Source organism: Archocentrus centrarchus, chromosome 22 (assembly GCF_007364275.1).
Source record: "Archocentrus centrarchus isolate MPI-CPG fArcCen1 chromosome 22, fArcCen1, whole genome shotgun sequence".
In the NCBI taxonomy this organism is placed as follows: domain Eukaryota; kingdom Metazoa; phylum Chordata; class Actinopteri; order Cichliformes; family Cichlidae; genus Archocentrus; species Archocentrus centrarchus.
In genome coordinates, this window is record NC_044367.1 from 27,589,897 (window position 1) to 27,612,225 (window position 22,329).

General features: G+C 45.1%; 1 protein-coding gene across 1 annotated transcript; it reads right to left on the reverse strand.

The window, feature by feature from the left end:
- Nucleotides 1–1,825: 1,825 nt before the first annotated feature.
- On the reverse strand, nucleotides 1,826–20,605 carry clic4 (chloride intracellular channel 4). Its single transcript, XM_030719416.1, has 6 exons — nucleotides 20,278–20,605; nucleotides 8,853–8,962; nucleotides 5,173–5,298; nucleotides 4,776–4,882; nucleotides 3,776–3,957; nucleotides 1,826–2,858 (listed from the first exon to the last, which is right to left on the reverse strand). Exons 1-6 carry the CDS (start codon nucleotides 20,344–20,346, stop codon nucleotides 2,694–2,696), a joined length of 759 nt encoding a protein of 252 aa, XP_030575276.1. The 5' UTR covers nucleotides 20,347–20,605; the 3' UTR covers nucleotides 1,826–2,693.
- Nucleotides 20,606–22,329: the final 1,724 nt, after the last annotated feature.

Sequence of the window (22,329 nt, forward strand, 5' to 3'; positions counted from 1 at the left end):
TCAGCCCCTCCTGGCTTCACCTTCATTACCCAATTACACTAATACACTCACTGTGCTTGTAATGATTGTGTGGTCTGAATGATAGCCAGCCTTGTTGTGTGGGTTCTTACCTCAGAAAGGAACACACACACACACACACGCGCGCACACACACACACACACACACACACACACACACACACACACACACACACACACGTCTGTTTGCATCTGGGTGGATTTCCTGCCTGTGAATTACAGCTGGAGCCCGTGTCTCAGCGCCCACCAATGAGCAGGCAGTAGAGAATCTCTGAGGCTGAAACGTGACACTTTAATGAGCTGGAGAGCATCCAAACATTTTTACACCCCCACACCTTTTTTTTTTCTCTGCTCTTGCGAAAGTTTGGCTGCAGTCGGCCTTTCAGAATAGACTTGTTTGTGCTTCAGAACAGTAGGGAAATGGCTGAAAAACATCAAGTTCACTGCAGATGGGTGTCTCTGGGGGGGGTGGGGGTGGGCGGACACCCACATGACACATTCCTTGGAGAAGAGTGCTAGAAACAAACACGCTGTGGCCCAAGAGTTCCTGTAACTGTAACAGTAACAACAATCCATTTGAAGGTAAAGCCAGAAATCCAACATTAGATATTTCTAATATGGATCATGCAGCATTTCCTAATAAGGATCCTGTTAGATTTCACTTATAAGACTTAAAGTTAGAGCGATCCTGCACCTCTGTGGGATCCTCGGGATGTTTTTGTGCTACTGGAATGAGTCATTCAGACCTGGATTTCCTCCCTGGCTCAGACACACGTCTGTTTTTATTAAACACGAGGAAGTAAAAAAGAAAAATAAATGTGATATTTATTCACAAAAGGTTACAAATGTATCTAAAAATGCTACATGTCCACTTCACCAACAAGCATTTTACATTCTCAGAGACAGAAGGTGGACGGCAGCGTGGAAACCATTAATCACATTCGTCAAGTCTTAGCTGCCGATGTTGAATCAGGATCCTGATGTTGTGCACCTGGACAAACTCAGTTAATCTTATTAAAACTCGTGTGTGCCTGAGAGAGCAGGCCGGGTGCTTTCTCACAGGGGGTCGTTCGGTTGTGGGGTCTTTGGGGCTCCTCGGGATGTTCAGATCAGTGGATTTAGACTCTCTACCTTACATTATATGATGTGCTATAAACACAGTTGCATTCAACTTGTTTCATTTGGTAAATGACAGAACAGATATTTAATAACACTGATGGATTATACAAAAACACAAGCCCAAGTGCCAATAAGAAGTTTATTTTCTTTCAGCCAATATTGTTATAAAAAAAAAAAAAAAAGAAAAAAAAAGAAGCAATGACATAACTTTGATATGGGAAAAAAAACCTTCCTGCAAAATCACCTGCAGAGAGAAGTGAGTAAGGCAAAGAGGAGATGCTTTCTGCAGCATCCAGGCAGGCAGGACAAAGGCCCACGATTCCTCCAAAACTCATGAAATGCATTCAATTTATAATCTGAGCCATGAAAAATATTTACACTTCCTTCAGATTTGTTTTGTAACAATTTTCTGAACACAGAAACGGGTCTTGTTTTATCGACACTAAAGCACTTTTGGAGCTACGACATTCGCCGATCGATCGACTGATGACAGAAATCTGATCGGCTGCTGTTTCATTGTTACTCTTTTTGTTTTGTCATAAATATCTTCAGAGCTGCTTTTCTCGGTGCTGGACCCCCCCCTCCCTTGAGTGTCCTTCATCGTGTGTGTTATGAAGTAGGCGACAGTGAGCATGTGCGGTTTCTTCTTCTGTCATCTGCAGCGAGACCAGAATAATGCCCCCCCCCCCCCCCCCCCCCCCGATCCTAACTACTGCTACAGTAAGCACGTGTTCGATATGATTAGAGCCCCTCTGCTATGGATTAATCAGCCATTTTCAAAGGCAATAATAAGCTACATTTCTCAGACCTCAGGCTGTGTTTTTCCCGCGGTACGGGAAATTTCCTACATTTCTACTGAGCTCAGCTAAAAGACTTCTGCCCGTCTGAGGCAGTGAGGAAATCAGAGCGCGGCCAGGTAACTTTACCTGCACTTACAAATATCTTCATTTATTTTAAACAACTCAACATTAAAATAAAGCAACTCTCAGCTGATATGTCAACCACTTCGGTTTGGATTAGCTTCTGCTTTAACCTGTCAAATACTCTGAAGCTTCAACACTGTTTACATAAAAAAAAAAAAAAAAAAAAATGCTTCTTAGTGTTCAGAAATCCAAGAAAAAGCATTTCGATCTTTAACAAAGAGAAATAAGAGTGTTTGGCAGCCTGAAGGTCACTTATCAGGGAGCGCGATCGACTCCCGGCATCGACAAGCACTGATTTACACGTCTGGCTGCTGCTTCATCGCCTCACAACATTCATCAGCAAATGAAAAACAGAAACAATTAATGGGAATAAAGAGGAACAGGAGCGAGGCGTCCCGATTCAACTAAAGAGACCTTCATAAACACCGGAGGAGGGGGGGAATTAATGACAAGGGGTCATGCAGTGGAGTTCGCTCTAGCTGATGAGAGAAGGAAAAGAAGTCCAAAGTTTTTTCTTTCTCGTGAATGAGCACGTCAGTCCCGGTGTTGAGGATGGGGGGGGGGCAGGGGAGTGTAGAGAGGGTGCTGCGGGTGGGGGGGTGGGGGTAGGAGGAGGTGGTCGGGACAGAGGAGCTCATTTGACCAGCCTCTTGGCTACGTCTGCGTAGGCGATCTCGATCTCCTTGTCACTGGGGCAGGTGTTGGTGAACTCTTCACGTGTGTAGGCGTTGTTCAGGTACTTCCAGATGCCCGTCATCTCTTTGGGTATTTCAAAGCCTCTGTACTTGTTAGTCACCACCTGGAGGAATGAGGAGGAACAGGAGTCAAACCATACGCAGCAGCTGAGCTCTGAATGCCATCATAAACTCAGAGTATCCAGGCAGCAGACTGCAAGCTTTAAATGATTCAGAACTACAACTGCTGCCAGGTCTGAGCGTTTCACTCATTTTATTAAACAAAGAGGCCAAAGTTTATTAGACGACACGCCCTCTTATCAATCTACAGTCGACCAAAACCCCAGCTCCATGAATTAGTCCAAAGAAACCAAATCTGTATCATCATCATCTCTTTAGATCATCATGTTTGCTCAGATAAAATGAGCTACATGACAGCATCGTGTTGTTGTTTGTAGCTCATTAATTTGTAGGCAGCAAACTATTTAAATCCAGTTTCAGTGTCGATAAAAAGAAACAGCTAAGATTGGACTGAGTCCTGCGCTTACATTTACAGAGAATCACCAGTGTCAGTTAAAAATAATGTTCTGTGGGACGAGGCACCCATATTTTAGGACTAAAACACTTCAATAAACGGGCTGTGGGAAAATGTTTTGCATTTTCTAATATCGTAAAACTAAGAAAATTCAGAGACATCTCTGCAGGGCTGCTGAAGACCTTTCTGACCACAGAAAACGTGGTTCAGTTTATTACATTTTAAGCAGGATTTGTAGCAGCGCTCATCGCTGGTAGACGGTGAAAAGCGCCAATTCCACACAATAAGGCTTTAATAACCAGCAGGTGCGCCCATGCAGGTGTTCTTGTAGTCTGATTCATTTTCCTACTTAAGGCCCAGTTTGACATGCTGCCAATTACACGAGGACCATTTTAATTTAGTTTATTCCAGTAACCGAAGCCTGTCACACCCTTACAGGTGTCTGTACACTCCCTTCTTAAGAGTCACTAATTAAATAACACCTGCAGGTGTATTCCACTGGCTCACCTTGACTATGTGTAGTTTGGGCAGCAGGTTACAGTCAGCCAAGGTCATTTCGTTCCCATCCAAGAATTTGCGGTTAGAAACTTTGACGTCTTCAATGCTGTTGTGATCGATCTCGTCAGGCAGCGGCGAGCGAAGGTACTCGTCCAGCTTCTGCAGAGTCTTCAGCAGCCCGCGCTCCAGAGCTGCAGGCAAGAACGACACGTAACCACATGGGGGCAGCATTTCATCAAGAGACGTGCACCGAGAGCAGGAGCACTTTTAACCATGTAAGGAATGCACAGGTGATAGTTTGTCCTCCCTCCACCATCCACACATACTAAACTCATTCAGAAAGTATGGCATGAATGTGAACGCATGCTGGATGTGGTTGTTTGACAGCAACTCCAACTTGTAACTTATCACTGAACCATGACATTCATTCTGTAACTAACTATTGGCACAGCCACAGCCAGCTCACTGTGGTTTAATATTTTCTCAGAGAGGAGCAGCCATAAAACATGATATAAATCTGTTTTTCTGCATTCCAAAACATAATCTGCCCACATTTCCCCCCCAAGCAGGATGAAACTGAACTTCAAAAACAATAGACTGCATATTTTTCCACATTATTCAAGAATTCTTATCTGTCAGATTCTGATATGGTCTCTCTTTTACAGACTGAGCTACATAAACCTGGAACGAGGAGGGTGAGATTATAAGCTCCAGGTGAGACAGGCAGAGGCACAGACAGGCAGAGGCACAGACAGGCAGAGGCACAGACAGGCAGACAGGAGGAGGCAGCGGAACAAAAGCACCGTGTGTTCCTGAGTCGGCCCTAATCCACCAATCAGGGCAGGGCTACTAGTGTCACCTAGCAACCAGTAAAGCACACTGACTCTAAAAGGCTTGTATACTTCTGCTCCTGTGTGTGTGTGTGTGTGTGTGTGTGTGTGTGTGTGTGTGTGTGTGTGTGTGTGTGTGTGTGTGTGTGTGTGTGTGTATATAGACAGGTAGATCTTACCCTCATTTGCATCGGGTTTGGAGTTCTTAATGTATGCAGAAAACTTGGCAAAGATGTCCATACCAGCAGTGTTTGACTCAGGATGTCTTGCACCAAGCTTGATGTACCTACACACACACACACACACACACACACACACACACCTTTAGTTGTCAGCAATCCCCAATTGTCCAAAAATGACCACAAACATGAAACATGTAGTTTATTTGTGTCTATAGTACATTCAGTGATTCATCACTAACACCATCCTACTGCCAAAGATACACACTAGAAGAACCTGTGTGTGTGTGTGTGTGTGTGTGTGTGTGTGTGTGTTAAAGCAGCAGTAAGTGGAAGGCCTCAGGTGTACAGAAACAGGTGGACACATCATTTGTTGAGAAAATAAAAGTTCCCTCACTTGGGCGGGGAGAGAACATCCTCGAGGAACTCTTCGATCTTGTTGACGTCGGTTTTGACCTCGCCATTGAAGGTGATGAAGGGCGGGTGCGTGCCGGGGGCCAGGTTCTGGAGGTCCGCGGGCTTCCTGGGACACAGATCGGAGAAAATGTCAGAGCGCCGGCGAAGGCAGAACCGATCCAACAGCTTGTGTCCAACGCGTAAATAATAACCTGCTTTCATCCCCACAAAAGCACACTGATTTACAACTGCTCTACTTGAACATGAGAATATACGGCATAATTCATAATTCAAGTATTTAAAGTGCTGTGTTTCTGCTGCACTTTAAACAACCCCTTTCAGACACCTAGAAACCCTCTTCCTCCTCCTCCTCCAGCTGGAGCTGCTGTGCTGTGAGTCTGTTTGTGTCCCCTTTTTCTCTGTGGCCTTCAAACCAGTACATTTCGTGCCAGATGTCTTTGGCAGGGAGACGAGCCTGACACACAAACAGCAATGAGCATGTGCTGAGTGAGCGGGGTGAAGCCTTCAGTATAAAAACATAAAACACAGCAGTGACTCAGCAGCCGACGGGTTTGTGTGCGTGAACGATGTGACTGATATTAATATAACCATCAACATCGTTCATCCATCGGCAGCACGCTGTTTTTGTGACCATTAATGATGGCTGAGATTTGGGACAAGCCATTTAAGGACAGAAAAAAAAAAAGGAAATTACTTCAACTCCTTGGCATGTCAGGAGGAAGTGGCATGCCCACTGATTATCACAGAGTGGGGAAGGAACTGCCCTGAATCACAGAAACAAGGGTGAAAATAATAAAACACACCATTTGACGTTGTTGTGGTCAAAGAGCCATAATTATGACACCTCTTTGGTAACACAACCATTTTATGTTGATCATTACAGATCCTGTGTCACATGAGCCAAACCAGGAGCAGCAGTAGAGTCATGAAAAGGAAAATACACCAAATTTGACCCCTTCAACAAACATCTTATTACCTTCTGCAAAACTACTTTAGGTCCTGCCCTAAACTGTAATCCAGATACTTTTAGACACCCCTGGGTTAGTAAAGACGATTTTAATTTTAATACTCATGCATGCAGTAAGAGGCTGATATTCTGTGATTACCATTAACATTTCTACAAATGTAACCATTACAATTACAATCGTGTACCATCTCAATGTGGCTGGAGTCAATGTAGCAACGCGGGCAGAAGTCACTTGACGTAATTTGTATGCGACTCAAAAACGTGGCCATTAGCTCTGACACCTCCTGTTATACCAGGGATCCTCAACTCCAGGCCTCGAGGGCCGGTGTCCTGCAGGTTTTAGATGTGTCTCTGCTTCAACACACCTGAGTCAAATATAGAAGTCATTAGCAGGACTCTGGAGAACTTGACTGCAGACCGAGGAGGTAATTCAGCCATTTGATTCAGGTGTGTTGGATCAGTGGCATTCTGTTCTTCGATGTCACATTTTCAGATCGCTTGGAACCCCGGCTGGGTGGGTACTAAAATAAGTATCTGGACCGAATGGAAAACCCTACAAACTGTGCCGAGGCACGCTGAGTAGGTACTAGTGGAAACGCAGCAATATATATTTATAAAAAAAAAAAAAAAAAAAAAAATAGAGAACGCACATCCTGCACTCTTGTACAAGGGTGTATACTACATAATGTCTATTTATATAATCTATAACATTAAGCCAGCTATAATGCACACCTACAAGGTATTCACACATATTATACTCATGTGTACAGGAATATTACTACATAATGCACCCATACTACATAATCTGCTGATATCAATGCATTATGTATAACATCACTATAATAATAATGCAACCATGTTGTTTACATTTTATCAATATTGCTGAGCAGTGGGTATGGCTTTAATATGAGAAGTCACGGTCTGACCGACATGTTAGACGATGCTCAGCCAATCAGAAGCTGGCATCACAGGCTAATCAATCAATCAGGCTGCAGCCTAAAACTGACGTTCCTATAAACAAACTTGGCTCTTTACCTGGAAGTTTCTCACCATCAGCTGCTGCCAGCTGTTCAGTCAAAGGTCAGTTACTAGATATGGGGAAATCCCACTTTCTCCATTTCAATTAATAATGGTCAAGTATGGTCAGCATATTTCATGATCATGAAATGATCAGCTAATGCTGATAATGATCAGCATTAGCAGCCTGTAATCTTCCTTGTTGTTTTTTTACTTCAGATAAACACAGCCAAAGAGTTCAAGGTGCTAAACATCCAGGAATATGAACATCATGTTTCACATCTTTGAAGGGTAAAGAACATAAATTTCAGGTCTCAGCTCTTTGTGGTTTTGGAGTCTACAGAAGCCCACTCTTCTTTTACAGCGTTGCTTTAGTTCTTTTATGCACAGCTCTCTGAAGGCCCACCACAGCACTTCAGTCAGGCTGAGGTCTGGACTTTGGGTCATTGCAACACTTTGATTTTTATTTATTTTTCCTTTTTTTCTGCCATACTGTCCCTGCTGCATGAGACGGTTTCTGCCACGCTTTAGCGGTGGGACAGATTTGAATCTAGAGTACTTTTGTTCTTGGATCTGACAGGGTGAATATGCTGGGTCATAAACTCCTGTGAAGAGTCACAGCTGTGCTCAATGTTTCCCACTTGTGAATAATTCCCCGATAGATGAGCAGCAACAGTTGCTTCTTTAATGTCACTGTTGACATCTTTCCTCTTTGCATTGTGTGAACACACGCCTGAACGCTCCAGATCAGCAAACTGCCAAAACCTCTGCTTTCATTGGAGGTTCTCAGACTTTCTGTTGATCAATTAAAATCAATCATTTGCTTATCGATGCCTGGCTGCTACTAACCCGATGGAAACGGTTTTTCTCACACAGGTTCTGCAGCAGATATGGCCTTTGGCTGAACACAGGAAAAGCACACACACACACACACACACACACACACACACACACCCTCTGACAGTTTGCAAATATATGCAAACCTATGCACTCATCCTGAACGTGAAGGCATGTGTTGAAATCAAGCCACTACTAGTCAAATGACCATTACTTTCCTCTGTTGAGCTGTCTGAAAGCTGTGATCTCCACATCCCAAAATAAGAGACACCCAGTGATGAATCTGTTGCCACAGTGATGAACCACACTTTGGAAACCAGTGTCAGTAATCTTAAATATCTGAGTAAGATGCACACAAAAGCCGTAGAAACCAGGCGCCCATCTGAGCGGTGGCTGAAAATAATCAGGGCTAACAAGTGGATAAACATTTAGGGAGTATTTAGATGAATCATACAGACAGAAACTTCGTGGGTTTGGGATAAAGACCTTCTGGTACTGGAATCCACATGTGAAAGTTTACTTGCAGCTGGCAAGGAAAAATAAAATTGCAGAGGATCTCTGATTCCAGTGGTTTAAAGACATGTTGCTCAATTCTAGGCAGGAAGTAAGCAGAGTCAAGAACCTTAAAATAACCTCTCCAGAGTCTGCGTGTTTAGTTTCCTCCAATACTCTCCGGCCTGGGAAGGGGTCATGGGAACACCAAATAAGCAGTGGGGAAGCACTGAGTGTGTCAGAGGTGGGGCTGGATCAAAGCAGCTCACGGTGGCTGAAGCCTGGAAACGCCCCGGTAGGCTAACAAAGAAGAAAAAGTGATGAACAGAGGAAAGAGCAGCACTCACCTCTTTAGATCCACAGTAGTGACGTTGAAGACGACTCCTTTAAGCCACAGAATCATGAAAAGTCTCTGGGAGAAGGGACAGTTCCCGATGCTCTCGCCATCACTTCCCGCCTTCAACAAACAGACAGAGCAAAGGATTAGCAGCGATACATGCTAGGTACCATTCCTGAGTACCCAAAAGATGGGTGGAAGCATCCACTATTGGCATGCAATACAATACAATCTGGCAGCCAAAGATCCAAAAGCATGTGTGACTGGTTTCCATCACCAACTCTGCTCATCGTTTAGGCCAAAACAGAAGAAGGTCCTGATAGAGAGCTCAGCTGTACTGAACAACCATTACGACCGCCCGGAGAGGGCCCGTTTCACACAATGACTCCTTCAGGCTGATGTCAGACTGGAGCAGGAGGGAAAGAGCGAGGAAACCTTAAAGGCTTCAGCACACTTCCCCCTCCATTTGGAGAACCGCTGCGTAAGAGCAACAGGAAACTTACAGAGTGATTAAGGCTCAGATGGGCTCTCGTTTCCTCTTTAGCCAGACTGCACAAAAACAAGGCTGAGCTGTGGTGGGAGTGAGCTCAATGGAAGCAGCGTGTGCCCTCCAAATTAATTATGAATGCTCATCGTTTAGCAGCAGAACAGAGACGGGAAGGAGTGCGGTGAAGAGGATATTTAGATAGTTTATTCATTTCAAAAGCAAAGCTGCAGTACAGCCTGAATGCTGCAAACTGTGGATGTGTGCGATAACTCAAACAGGGAATTGCATAACCAAATTCTGCACATGTAATATTTGAGTGTTTTCTTAGTTTTAAATAGTCTGATATTTTTTTTTCTTGCCTTTAACTGATGAATAAATTGACTGTTTCTCGCTCTCCTCTCAGTTTAAACTCTTTAAATTATGAGAAAAACATCATTGTCATTATACTGCTTAAATACTCACACCAGCAGACACATGACAGTCTCCATCATCCAGTTAGTGCAATCTGTGGTTACCAAGCCTACTGAGGTATTCTATTAACAAGGACGTGCATGGAGGTCATTCAAGCACTGGAATTCATTCAGAGTATAAATGCAGCAGAGCCTCTGAATAGGATGAATGCAGTTTCTTCTTTTGTCTGCCTCCTGTGCCGTCACTCGCTGCTCATTCCCTTCAGTTTTGCTGCATTTGTCCTTCAACCCTTTTCCCACCTAAACTATACAGAGCAATGTAAAAGATGCACAAACGTCCCATATTTGCTAGAGAGCGCTGAATAAATAAAAGATTCTAATTATTTTCATTTTAAAAATGTATAATTTAGTGTCAGATGTGCAGGTTCTGACGTGTCCTCAATAGAGGACTTTGTTTTGCAGAGTTCAGTCAGTGCAGCAGCTTCTTGCTGGTGTGGACAGGCTGGCTGCTGTTGTGCCCTGTGTGACGCCCAGTGGGACGGCTCTGTTTGATCTGCCTGCTGGCTCCCATTGTACTGCCACCGTCCTCTCCCTCTGAAATCAGTATGTGAAAAGCTCGGATTAGATCACCGCCATTGTTCAGCAAATGAAAGTCCCTTTTTTCACATTACACGATTCAATTCCAAAATAAAGCTTCGGCCCTGAAGTGCTAGAGCGGACTAGCATTAGCTGATCCTAAGGGGATCAGAAAGACATCAGTGGGATGATTACTCCATTTTCCCCACAGCGGTACACCCACAGAGGACCCTTCAGGTCTGGATCAAGGGTGGCAACACAGCACAGCAACGGTTCCCATGGCAATGGCCAGAACCTATGACACGGGAGGCAGAGTGTGCATTGTGAAGGGGATTACAATTCACAGGTGAGCGGTCTGAAGCGAGCGCTCTTTGGGCGCTGATAAAAATGCAAAGCACATGTTTGAGTGTCATTTGTAAAAGATATTACGGTGCTTCTGCTCAGTGATCTGCTGTCGAGGTGAGTTCATCTGAGTCCACAGCAGTGTGCTGGTGCAGGGCTCCTACCGCCTGGAGTCTGCAGCAGAGCCGGCTGCAGATCTCTGCCAGAGACACAAAGACAGATGTTACATATGATACCGAACGTGGGGCAGAACAAGCGGTAATGGATGCTGGAAGTGTGAAGAAGACAAAAGGCAGCAAGCTTCAGTGTGCTTTCTGGCTTGCTGCTTGTTTCTTCCTCCTCCTCCTCCTTCCCCCTTTATCCCTCTCCCCTTATCCTGGGCCTCTCTGTGGAGTCAGAGGGGGGCTGGGCATTTGGAGAAGAGGGATAAACTATTCCAGAAATGTCCTACTGCTCCTGCTGAAGACGGTGCTTTGTTTGGTTTGAGCTGTGATGCTGGCGGAGCTGCATTTCCGCCGTGCACCTCAGGAACAGCTGCCCTGCACTGTGAATGAGGTTTTAAGCAGTTTTGCTCTCACAATGACCTGAAAGAATCAGAAAACCTCGTTTTCTCTTGTTTTCTTAAAATGGAGCCTATGGCCCAATAATCATCGTCCCCTTTCACCCAACTGACACTTTCCAGAGGGCCACTATTCAGGTGCGACATTCAGAAAAGAGCTTCTGGCAAAGCTTCAATAAAACACAAAACACTTTCTGTTTGTAGACCGTGCTACGTCATCGGTTAGCAACGGGAGGGAAAAAGAAATTAATGAAACTCTGCAGTGAGGGGAGCAAACCTTTATATGGCAAATCCCACAAGTTAAAGAAGCACATTTTCCAAGAAGCAGCCGGAATCACTTCCAAACGTTTTGTTAATCCTGTGTTAAAAATGACTCACACTACGCACACAGCTACAACATCGTTTCAGGGAGTCGCACAAAGATTTCTCCCTGATGGAAACCGGCTGCAGTGACGTCTGGCACAGAGAAGCTACAGCTGACTGCTGCTAACACGCTCTCCAGCTTTATTTTAGGCTCCATGGATGCTAAGTCAACAGATGCTTGTTTATTTAATGCCAAACACACACAGCTGCCTGACGGAGGGTGTGTGTCACGTTTAATCTCGGATGTTCAGGATGTGTCAGTAGTACAATGAGTCTCAGTCGGGGTGGGCAAACACAGCAGCTCTTCTCCAACCAATGAGGTCATTCCTGTTATCGCTTCCCCTTTGCCTTCCTTTGCGAAGCCACTGATGAAATGACCGAGCCAAAAACGCAAGTCAATGTAAGAGAAGCTCTTACCAGCTTTAGTTTTCCTCCCAGCAGCAAATTAAGGGAAAAGAAAAGTACAGGAAGCAGGAAGCAGCACCCAGACCAACCTGCACAAGCTGGCTCCAAGTATGTGACATGGAGGGAGTGCACGCTAGTTTATTTCCCTAAATAAAATATCCTTTATTAAATAAATGAACCCAAAACACTAAAGAGGGGCTGAATCAGTGAATCACTCATCTTGGCCAGCTTTTAGAGCCTGGAAAGCCCAGGTGAGCTTCCCATGTCAGCCAATTACCAGCAGGAGTAGGCCAGGACTTCCTTGGAGACACTGCAGCTCTTTTTCCACTGACCCAGAGCTCGAACCGTTCAGCGCTTTTTACACCGCACACTCACTCGATGCTTTGCAGAAAAAAAAAAGGTCTGGTATGGCGTAAGGAACGTATGACGCAAGAAGGGCATGACTGCCATCTCAATGTAAAGTTTTCTATTTCACTGCATGGTGTGTATTACAGGAGAAAAGCGAAGCGATTTTCACGGCTGCGAATTAGGTTGGGCTCTAAGGCTGAACTTGCTGCTTTGTATCAGTTCATATCACAGATAAAAGGACACAACGTGCGTACTTGTCGTCTTGCTCTAATCGCTGTCTGTGTTTCCCTCTGTGCTGCACACACATGCTGCAGTAGTTTGGTTTGGACCATAAAATATGTTCTGCCCTTCGGCTTCCTGTTCCAGACGAGGACCCGCCCACACTCATACGTAAAGGATCAGCACGCAAAGCGCAGTGGAAACGCAGGCCCGTTCTTAAGAGGTTCACCGGTTCATTGGAACTGGCACCAGCACCGGCACCTCATCAGTGGAAACATGGTAACAGAGAGGGGCACTACTGACACCCTTGGATAGTCTGAGACTCAGTCAGGGTGGGCAATCAAACTCTCCAACAGTGAGGTCATACCTCTTAATCATTCCCCTTTGACTTTGTTCCACTGGAGGTTTCCTTTAGGATCAATAAACTATCTATGCTGCTTCCCTTGCAGTCGCAAACAGGAATACTACTGAAGTGTTCATTTTTTTATGTATTGCACATTACCAATTAACTGCTGAGTCTGACATGTTACAAAGCCACCTACCACTTCACCCTGAGATGGAAATCAGAGTACTGCAGAACCATGCAGGTTTGTGGGGCTGTCATCTCCCTTAAAGAGGGAATAATACCTGGTTGATGCTTCCTTGAAGTTTGCTCCAAGTCTACATGAAGTGCACTTGCACAGTTGTTGCTCTGCAGTGTGGTGTCCTCAGGACTGTGCGCTCGTGGTCAAAAAAAAAACCAAAAAAAAAAAACACAGAAGCCTTTCACTCACCATCAATCTACTCCAGTCACCCTAGTGCACACCCACAGACACTATAACATAACAAACTGGTATACAACCACTCGTTCTGCACATCCATGTAGAGGTTAACTGGAGACGCCAAGAAACATTTCTGACACTGTGTGCATTTAATCTACAAAACCACACACACGCAGCATTTAAAACGCATTGTGTTTATTCAGAATTATAATTAATGGTTTCAAATCATCTCCTAAATTCACATGAATGTTTAACTTCATCCATTAGTTGCTGGTCATTTAGACTGTTTTGAGTGTCATCTTGATTTTAAACTGCCTCGTAAATAAGTTGGGAGCATCCCTGTTAATGTCCAGCATCTCTCAGCAGTAATGACAAGAATCTCACTGCCATGTAGGGACAGGAGGTATAACATGTTACAGGCTGGCACATAAAACAAGAACTGCTCGATGTGACCCCCACACCGTTCTCACTGACAGCAGGTACTCATCATTATCTAAGACTATTCTAAGATCCTTTTCTAGCCCAGCAGTGTGATATCACGGTTTGAACAGTCAGCAGCTGGGGACAATGATCCTGTTCATGCTGGGCTCGGCCCTCCAGTCTCTGCTCACCGCCTAATTTTAGTAACATGGCGGCCCTTGCCTTCCCCTCCCCAGCACACTTCATAATCTAAATAGGTTGGGCTGCTCAGCAAGTTCAAGCCACACTTGACCGAATAAGGAACTGACGAAGCAACGAGCTCTGGAGCTCTCCCGCTTCGACACACAACAGGAATGTCCGTCTGAGGGTGGGCAGCCATGCTAACGTCAGGGCAGGGCCTCTCCCCGTTAGCTGGACACATAAAGGCCAAGTTAGGATTGGGAACATAACGAGCCTGAGAGGCTCGACCCAAAAACAGTCCGTTTTTTCCCCTCAGGGTCTGTCAGCACTGAATGACTTAGCAGAACAGAGTCAGGCTGGAATAATACGGTACGTTTACAGTCATGGCAGGGTCAGCTACAGAACCACAGCCACGCCAAAGCCAATATTAATATTCAAACATGTAAAATATCTGATAATGCAGAAATTCTGCAATTTTCTCCAAAACCTCTGATCTATAAACTGACTGTATATCAGTGCCTTGAGTGGAAAAAGAAGCCAGAGGGAATAAAAGTAATAAAATCTAAATTTATCTAATTTTTCTGTCCTTATTTTATTTTATCCAATAACATAAAAAAAAAAAAACAGCATAATGAATGCCTCTCACACTTTATAAAATCATCCAGTGTTTATCCAGTAGTAAGAAATCTGAAGCAGCTTTTAGGCACTTAATGGGCTTCCTGGCACACTTTGACCAGAACAAGCATTCAGATTTGTCTGAATGAGTCCGACCTGAGACTGGGTGGGCGACTGAGTGCACAGAGGAGTCACATTATCCTTGGTGTGGCTCTGACTCAGGCTGACATCAGTCAGGGGAAAACTTAAGACTTCCACTCAGACACAGGCCTACTGTTCACAGGATTTCTGTGCAAAAACCATCAGATTCTGTGGAAAGAGACTCGCTGTGGCAATGATGTAAGCTTAGTCAATAACCAGAGGAGGTAAGAAGCAGCCAGATCGGATTTCTCCAGGCCCAGGATCAGTGCTGGTGATGACTAATACAGATCCAGAATGAAGGCAGAGCAGACAGCCACATGGGAGACGAGCATGAACTAACGCCCTTCTTACTTTGGCTGTTGTTTCAAGTGTCTAATACAAACAAGCTGCATACTCAAATGGGCCCCAACTCCACCTCTCCAAACAGGGCGCAGGCTGGAAGGGCAGACTCACTCTCACACACACACACACACACACACAAAAGCCAAATATTTGCTTTGTTCCTGCCCGTTTCTGCTGCCATGTCCCTTTGAAATGATGAAAAAAAAAAAACTGCGGTTCACGAAAAAGCATCTAACACTAACCTTGAAATCTGCCTGCACGCTGCTGTAATCAGCGTAACCCTGAACCCTTCAGAGCGAACCACCCTTTGGCACCAACACAACCAGTGCGTTCTTACATGCCACATACATACATGGCAGCAGAAGGCTGCACCGTGGCTACACAAACACCAGCCACATCATCAGCATTCACTCTGACCCACCGTCATAAAAATCTAACATGCAAAACACTCATAACCCTAGGCCAGCTTTGCATGAGTGTACTGAATATTTCCATGTATATAAAAGTGTGCCACAAGCAAAATATTAAAAAAAAGCACTCAAACTGCTTTTAAAACTCACGTTACTTTGATTTCAGAAGATTTTAGGCTGATACTCACACATAACTCTGCCCTTACACACTATCTGTTACTGCACACTTAAAACTGAAGTGAAGACAAAGAAAGTCTCAAGGACTCCTGATGCAGTGGAGAGACTGTGATGCCAATCCTCCATATTCATGTATGGTCACCAAGTAGAACACAGCAAAGACTCACTGGTCTCACCGATCCATTCCTCAAATTCTCCAAACTATGCAGCTCTAGTCTGGAGTCATTTCCTGTTATTGAGTTCATAGGAAAATGTTTTATTAGCCATCAGCTTCCTGGCTGGACAGCAGAAACGAGGCAAGCTCCTGCAGCTCATAATAAGATGACTCAAGCTTTTGTATTTGATCATCATTATTTATATAAGAGCCATTTATTCCAGTACAACTAAGGCTGCGTTGCTGAAGTGCAGGTTATACTCGACGTGCATGAACACAAATTAACTTCTGAGTGGTTGCAAAGCCCCTCTTCAAACTGGTGTAATAACACACTGCCAGATCGATTAGGCCGGTGGCCAGAGAGTCAGTGAACCAGGCGGTTAGAAAGAAGCAGCTCTGACAGGCCAGGTGCTGCAAAAGCAAATCCACGGTGCAGAAACAACAGCACGCAGCACAAATTCAGCAAGCTCTACACCACTAACAAGCCATTAATCTTTGTCCCCTAACTCATGATGCTGACTGCAGCATTGCTCACAAAACAAACTGCTCTATTGATTTTCCTATAAAGAAACGGCACTTAGAGAATACCACCCACAGGAGAAAGGAGCGCTTTATTTTATGCTGAAAGGAAACATGCAAAAAATAGTGTCTCACTGATAAAGGTAGTGATACCAAGCCTTTAAAACTGCCAACATTTTAATGGTTACACCTTTGTGCATTGTTACCAGCCATCCATCTGACTGTCACATGCTCCAACTTATTGCACAATATGATGAGCAGATCTCAGCGAGGCCTGCTAAGAGCACACAAATTTAAGCCTGAGCTGAGCTGTGCATGATGGAAGTACTTCCTATCACAGGCCGGGCTAACGATGCATTATCCTCACAGAAGGGTTGCACTGTTGTGAGGCCTCTCTGGCCTGCTGCAGGCCTCCATCTCCGCGGTTCCCATGGCATTGTACTGAGACACAAACCGTCTGCCAGCCAGACTTAAAAGCACTTCTTGAACATGTTTTGAACCTCTGCTGGCAGAGTGCTGGAGGCAGCAGAAGGCTTTGCAACCAGTCGTGTGACTCCGGCACAGTCTCTGCCAACAGATGCATACGCGAGTGCAAATAGAGCCTGTTTGTTTCCTTTGACTCATCTATGTTCTGTTCACTGTCATGCAGACAGATCATATGCTGGTGCAGAATGACTCATTTGCATGCCTGTCCCAAATTAATTCAGTGAAGCTTTGTGATGAAAAACTGAATGAACGCATACAGAACTGCAATAATTCAACAGAGTTACACACACACAAAACAACAACGAATCTTCTTCACTACATGAGACAACCATGCAACTTGTGTCAGAAGAATGTAAGGGACCAGCATGGTTGTGCTCCCATCCTACGCACAGCTTTGCAGGATGTTGTGTAAATGTTGTTGCTGTGTCCTGTCACCAGGTGGCAGTATCAGAAACCATCACCCACTGGTTGGTGAAGTCCCGTTCTGAAGCCTCAAGGTGATCATCTTGGAATTTTGAAACATGGTTTGATGAGCAAGGGGGCGGGTTTGACTGTGAAACTGTTTGCTCATTGGCTAACATCTTGTCAATCCCAAGTCATTAGCCAATGATAACCCTCCTTTCTGACACCATCCATCCAGCCAGCCAGCCCATGGGGGCAGCAGTCTAAGCAGAGGAGGCCAGACCTCCCTGTCCCCAGCCACCTCCTCCAGGGAGACCCCAAGGTGTTCCCAGGCCAGCCGAGGGATATAACCTCTCCAGTGTGTCCTGGGTCTGCCCCAGGGCCTCCTCCTGGTAGGACATGCCCGGAACCCCTCACCCTAGAGGTGCCCAGGAGGCATCCTAGTCAGATCGACTGGCTTCTTTCGATGTGGAGGAGCAGCGGCTCTACTTTGAGCCCCTCCTTTCTACGGGAACAGCTGGTCTACTCTTGGCTGTGCCATTGTTGGGCCTTTGGCCTGGTGTGGAGAGGACCTCAGTCAACATACAAAGAGCTTCTTGGAGTGAAGTGCTTCTCATGCTGCTTATTTGATCTTAGATGTTTGGTTTTTGGGGGGGGTTATTTTTTTGTGTGCTTTTCCCCTTTTGCTCCTGTTCTGGTGAACTTTTCAATTCCAGCATCATCACCATTGGGCTCTGTGCTGCCGGTCTCCATTTGTAGCCAGAGTTGCTCTGACTGTTGATGTTTGAGTGGGCTCTGATCAGATAAACGGTCTGGAGAGCGAAGGAGGGACCGCAGAAAACAGAAAAGCCAAAACGGCTGGCGTGAACAGGAAAAGGGAATGGCAGCAGAGAGCACCATTTCCTAAAACATCAAAAGATCCAAAAAGCATGCATGATAAGCAGAGATGATGGCTGCAGAGGAGAGTTTATTGTTTTTATTGCTCAGTTTCACCTCATTAGTAAGACGTCCTTTATATATCATGGCTTCTGTGTTCTCCGTGGCAGAGGCTAAGCTAAAAGACGACCAACAGTCCAAAGAGTTTGCCACATTCGTGTTGTGCTCTCAGTCTGGATGAAATAATAAACAGTACAAAGAGCTGGATTAAGAGGAAAGATTGCAAATAGAGTATACATAGATATATTTATATATATTAAAAAAGTATCTATATGCTTTTCACCATCTATCACATCGCATTAATGTCTTCTAATGTGTTTAAATCCAGAGTAAAACAGACATGGGTGGAGACACCCTCCACATACCAGCTACTCATGATCAAAATATCTAATCTGCTGCGAAGAGGTCAAGGGTCGATCCTCCCTCTTACCAAGTCATTATATCGCGCTCTGAGAGCAATAAACAAGGACAATACGAGCTTCACACTCCCCCCCATCCTTGATGATGAGCACAGTGCAAGTGTTCCCATAGCGATCTGACAACTGTTGAATAAACACTGGTGGTAAAAAAAAGTCTGAGAGGTGACAACACTGTACTGAGTGAAAGTAGCCGAGTCGCACAGTTCAATCTATACACACAGGCTCTGTGGCAACTGATATTCTGGAAGCATTCATATGTGGCAGTGCCCTAACAGATCTGACACAGCTGTGTGTGGAGAGCACACACACACACACACAGTTTGTTATCAGCTGTTCCCAGAGGCCCAGCTAACAGCAATGTGCCTATGGCAACCTGCATGCCAGCCATTGTCTCCCATGACTGTGTTTAATGCAACACAGAAGCATGAATAATAGATGCAGGCAAGTCAAACTCTGGTACACACAACACAGAGTGACCGAGGAGAAAAGCAAGCACAGCGCCACACAGACGTGTCCAGAAGACACACAATGAAGAAACTTCTGGCTGCTCGGACTAGAAAGGGAGGGGTTGGGAGGAAAGAGCTGGCCACAAGTGTAAACCTTCCAGGCCTCAGGATGATGTAACCTCTCCTGCAGGCGGTGAAAAGCAGCTGCAGAAGTGGCGCTGATCGTCTGTTCTCGTATGTTCACACCGACCGAGGCTCCTCTGTAAAGCTGGACTCAACAAAAACAGGACAGAGGTGGGGTTTCTGTTTCATGCAGCTGAGCAGCTCTACTAGATATGGATCCATTTTTAAAATCAGGCACACCAAAAGTAACTGCTCTCATAAGCAGCAGCAGCATGCATACGTGCTTTTAAAAGCCGCAGTCAGCCACCATCACCGATATGCTTGCTGTTTTGGTCAGTGACACCCCTGTGCACCACCACCCACAAACTCTGCTAGTCGATCCACCACCCCAAAGCCTCCTCCCACCACCCCTGCCCCCTTTAGTCCCAGTGTGCCCCCCCATTCTTCTCCATGCCGTTTTCCCGCCCTGGAAAGCATCAAGCTTAAAGAAAGAAAAACAGGCGTTCACAGCTCTACACCACCTCCACCACGAGGGTCCCTGCTGAGGCAGAGCTCATCCATTAACATACCAAACAGACCACTTTTAGACAGTTTCATGAAAATGCATCAACAGCAGTGACGCATGTCCGCAGCACACTTTGTCATTTGTGGAAAGCAAAGTTGGAAAAGCAGTCAAACATCAAACTTACACCCTACACTGCTGTCTGAATCTGATCCAGGGTCAGTTCATGGCTGAAGAGCTTCTCTGTGACTTAGTGCCGCAAGCATGAAAGTGCAGCTGCGGCATGTACTGCAGTGTTGGATCGGCTCTTACGGAGCACAACCACCGGGCTTTGCTGCAGACTTCGCCCGCTTCCCAGCACGGCAGGCTGCCCTTCACCCACGCTGAGGGTTGGGGTGGAGGGGAGGAGAAGCCGCCTCCACCCTGCTGGTGACACTGCGGGCTCCACATGGCCACAATGGCAAAGAGGGTTATGGATGTGAAAGCCTGAAAATGCGGAGCCCAACTCCAGCCTTTATTCAGCTATCATGCGACAGCTTCGCTTAGAAAAACACAATTTGTGCAAACAGCTAAAATTATTGGCTTCCCGGGGCAGAAATAACGCGTTTATGAGCACAATGCGCTGATGTGGGATCAGCCAAGCGTCCAAGAAGAAAAAGAGAAAAAAAAAAAAAACTTCTCCTGCGGGCTTACCTTCACAAAGAGCTCGATAACGGGCTCGCTGTCCGCCTTTACTCCGTTCTGCGGTACCGACAGAGACATGGTGGCTGCTCCTCTGAAGTTTCTCCTCACAAAGATGAGTTTTTCCTCGACACCACGCCCGACTTCGCTCTTATACACCACCCCGCGTCTGAGCTCTGAATCCCAAAAAGACGCTTTTTTTTTTCTCCCCAAAGGAAGGAGGACCAGAAGGCAGCGGCGTCTTCCAGATAATACAACGGTTTCACTGCTGGCTCGGCTACACACGCATCGCTGACCCGCCGGGGGACGTCTCTGCTGGGGGAGTGATGATGGAGAGGAGCGAAGGAGCAACGGCAATATTTAAAGCCGTGATGTCATCAGCAGGGAGGGTGTGAGGTGGAGGGAGCCGCGTCCCAGGGGCGTTTCCACGATCTTTACTGGGGGGGGGGGGGGGGGGCACAGACACCAAGGAGGCAACACACACACACACACACACACAGGAAATCAGAAAGTTTGAACAGAAATAGCTGAAAAAAACTGGCTTACAAACACTTTTTTTTCAGCCATGTGACCTTATACAAATGGTTTATTTGCTATATTATAAATATTTATTTTTAACATCCAGTTAGCCATTTTAAATTATTTTTTGCTTTTGAAACATTTAAACTTTTATATATGAGAATATTACCAAATATTTTATTTAATTTGAAAAATTTCCCCATTGATTTCAGTTGAGTTTTTTTTACCTTATTCAGATATTTTTTTGGTTTATTGTATTTTATTGTATTCTGCGGGTATTGCTGCTTGAAAGCCAGGCTGCAGACTAAAGAAGCAGTTTGTCTGCACGGACACTGATTTTGTGAACAGGTTGTTTGATGAAGGACTCTCACTGGCTTTGACTGATACTCCGATTAAGTTTGCTGTAGCCTTTATTCTAGAAGTGAGGCTGTGGCTCCAACATGAACTACAACAGCATCATCTTCGCTGATGCTGTGCTATCAAACTTCTTAATCTTACTGCTCAAAAAAAGAAATAAAATAAAAAATAAGGAAAACTACAGTCAGGTGAAAAAAGTTCGTTTCCATAGGAATTAAGAGGGTAAGTGGAAGTCAGCTAACTGATCACAAGCCAAAAAAAAGTATAATTTTTGGCAGTTTGCTGGTCGGAAGCATTCAGGTGTGTGCTGACACACTGCCACAATCTTGCCAGGAGTTGATGTCCCAACAAACTCACCCCACAGACCTGTGGGATGAATTTGAACACAGTGATATTCTCAGAGATATTCTCAGTGAAAGTGCAAAAGACCCCAGAGCTCCATCTCAGACTCTACAGGCCTCAGTTAGCATGTTAAAAATCGTGACAGCACAATTAGAAAAAGACCGAGCACGTATGGCTTGTTTGGAAGGGCTGGAGGAGAAAGCCCCGTCTGTCTAAAAAGAACATGGCAGCATGCTTTAGGTTTGCAAAGTTGGATCTGAAACCAACTGTCAGCACGGTGGTGGAAGCCTGATGAATTGGACTTGTTTTGCAGCCGCAGGACCTGGGTACCTTATAGTCACTGAGGAGGCCACCAACTCCTCTGTATGCCAAAGCGCTCCAGAGTCAAATGTGAGGCCATGTGTCCAAAAGCTTGAACAACATTGGGTCATGCAACAAGACACTGAACCCAAGGACAGCAGCAAATCTCCAACAGAATGGCTGAAAAAGAAAAGAATCAAGGCTGTGGGACCTTAAGAGAGGAGTCCATAAATGAATACCTGCAGACTTCAATGAACTGAAGCAAGTTGCAAATATGAGTGGACCAAAATTCCTCCAGAATGATGTGAGAGACTGATAAACTTATAAAGAAAATGATTATTGCAGTTTATTCTGCTAAAAGTGGTTCAACGAGCTACTGAATCGTGGACTTAGTTTTTCACAGGACTGCATAGATTCCTCTGAAAACTTTATATTTCACATGACTGTAAATAACACAGCAGATCTTGATAAATGAAATATTCTAGTTGAAGATCTTTACTGACATATATTCAGTGTAAATTTGTAGAGAACAAAATGATGCGATGA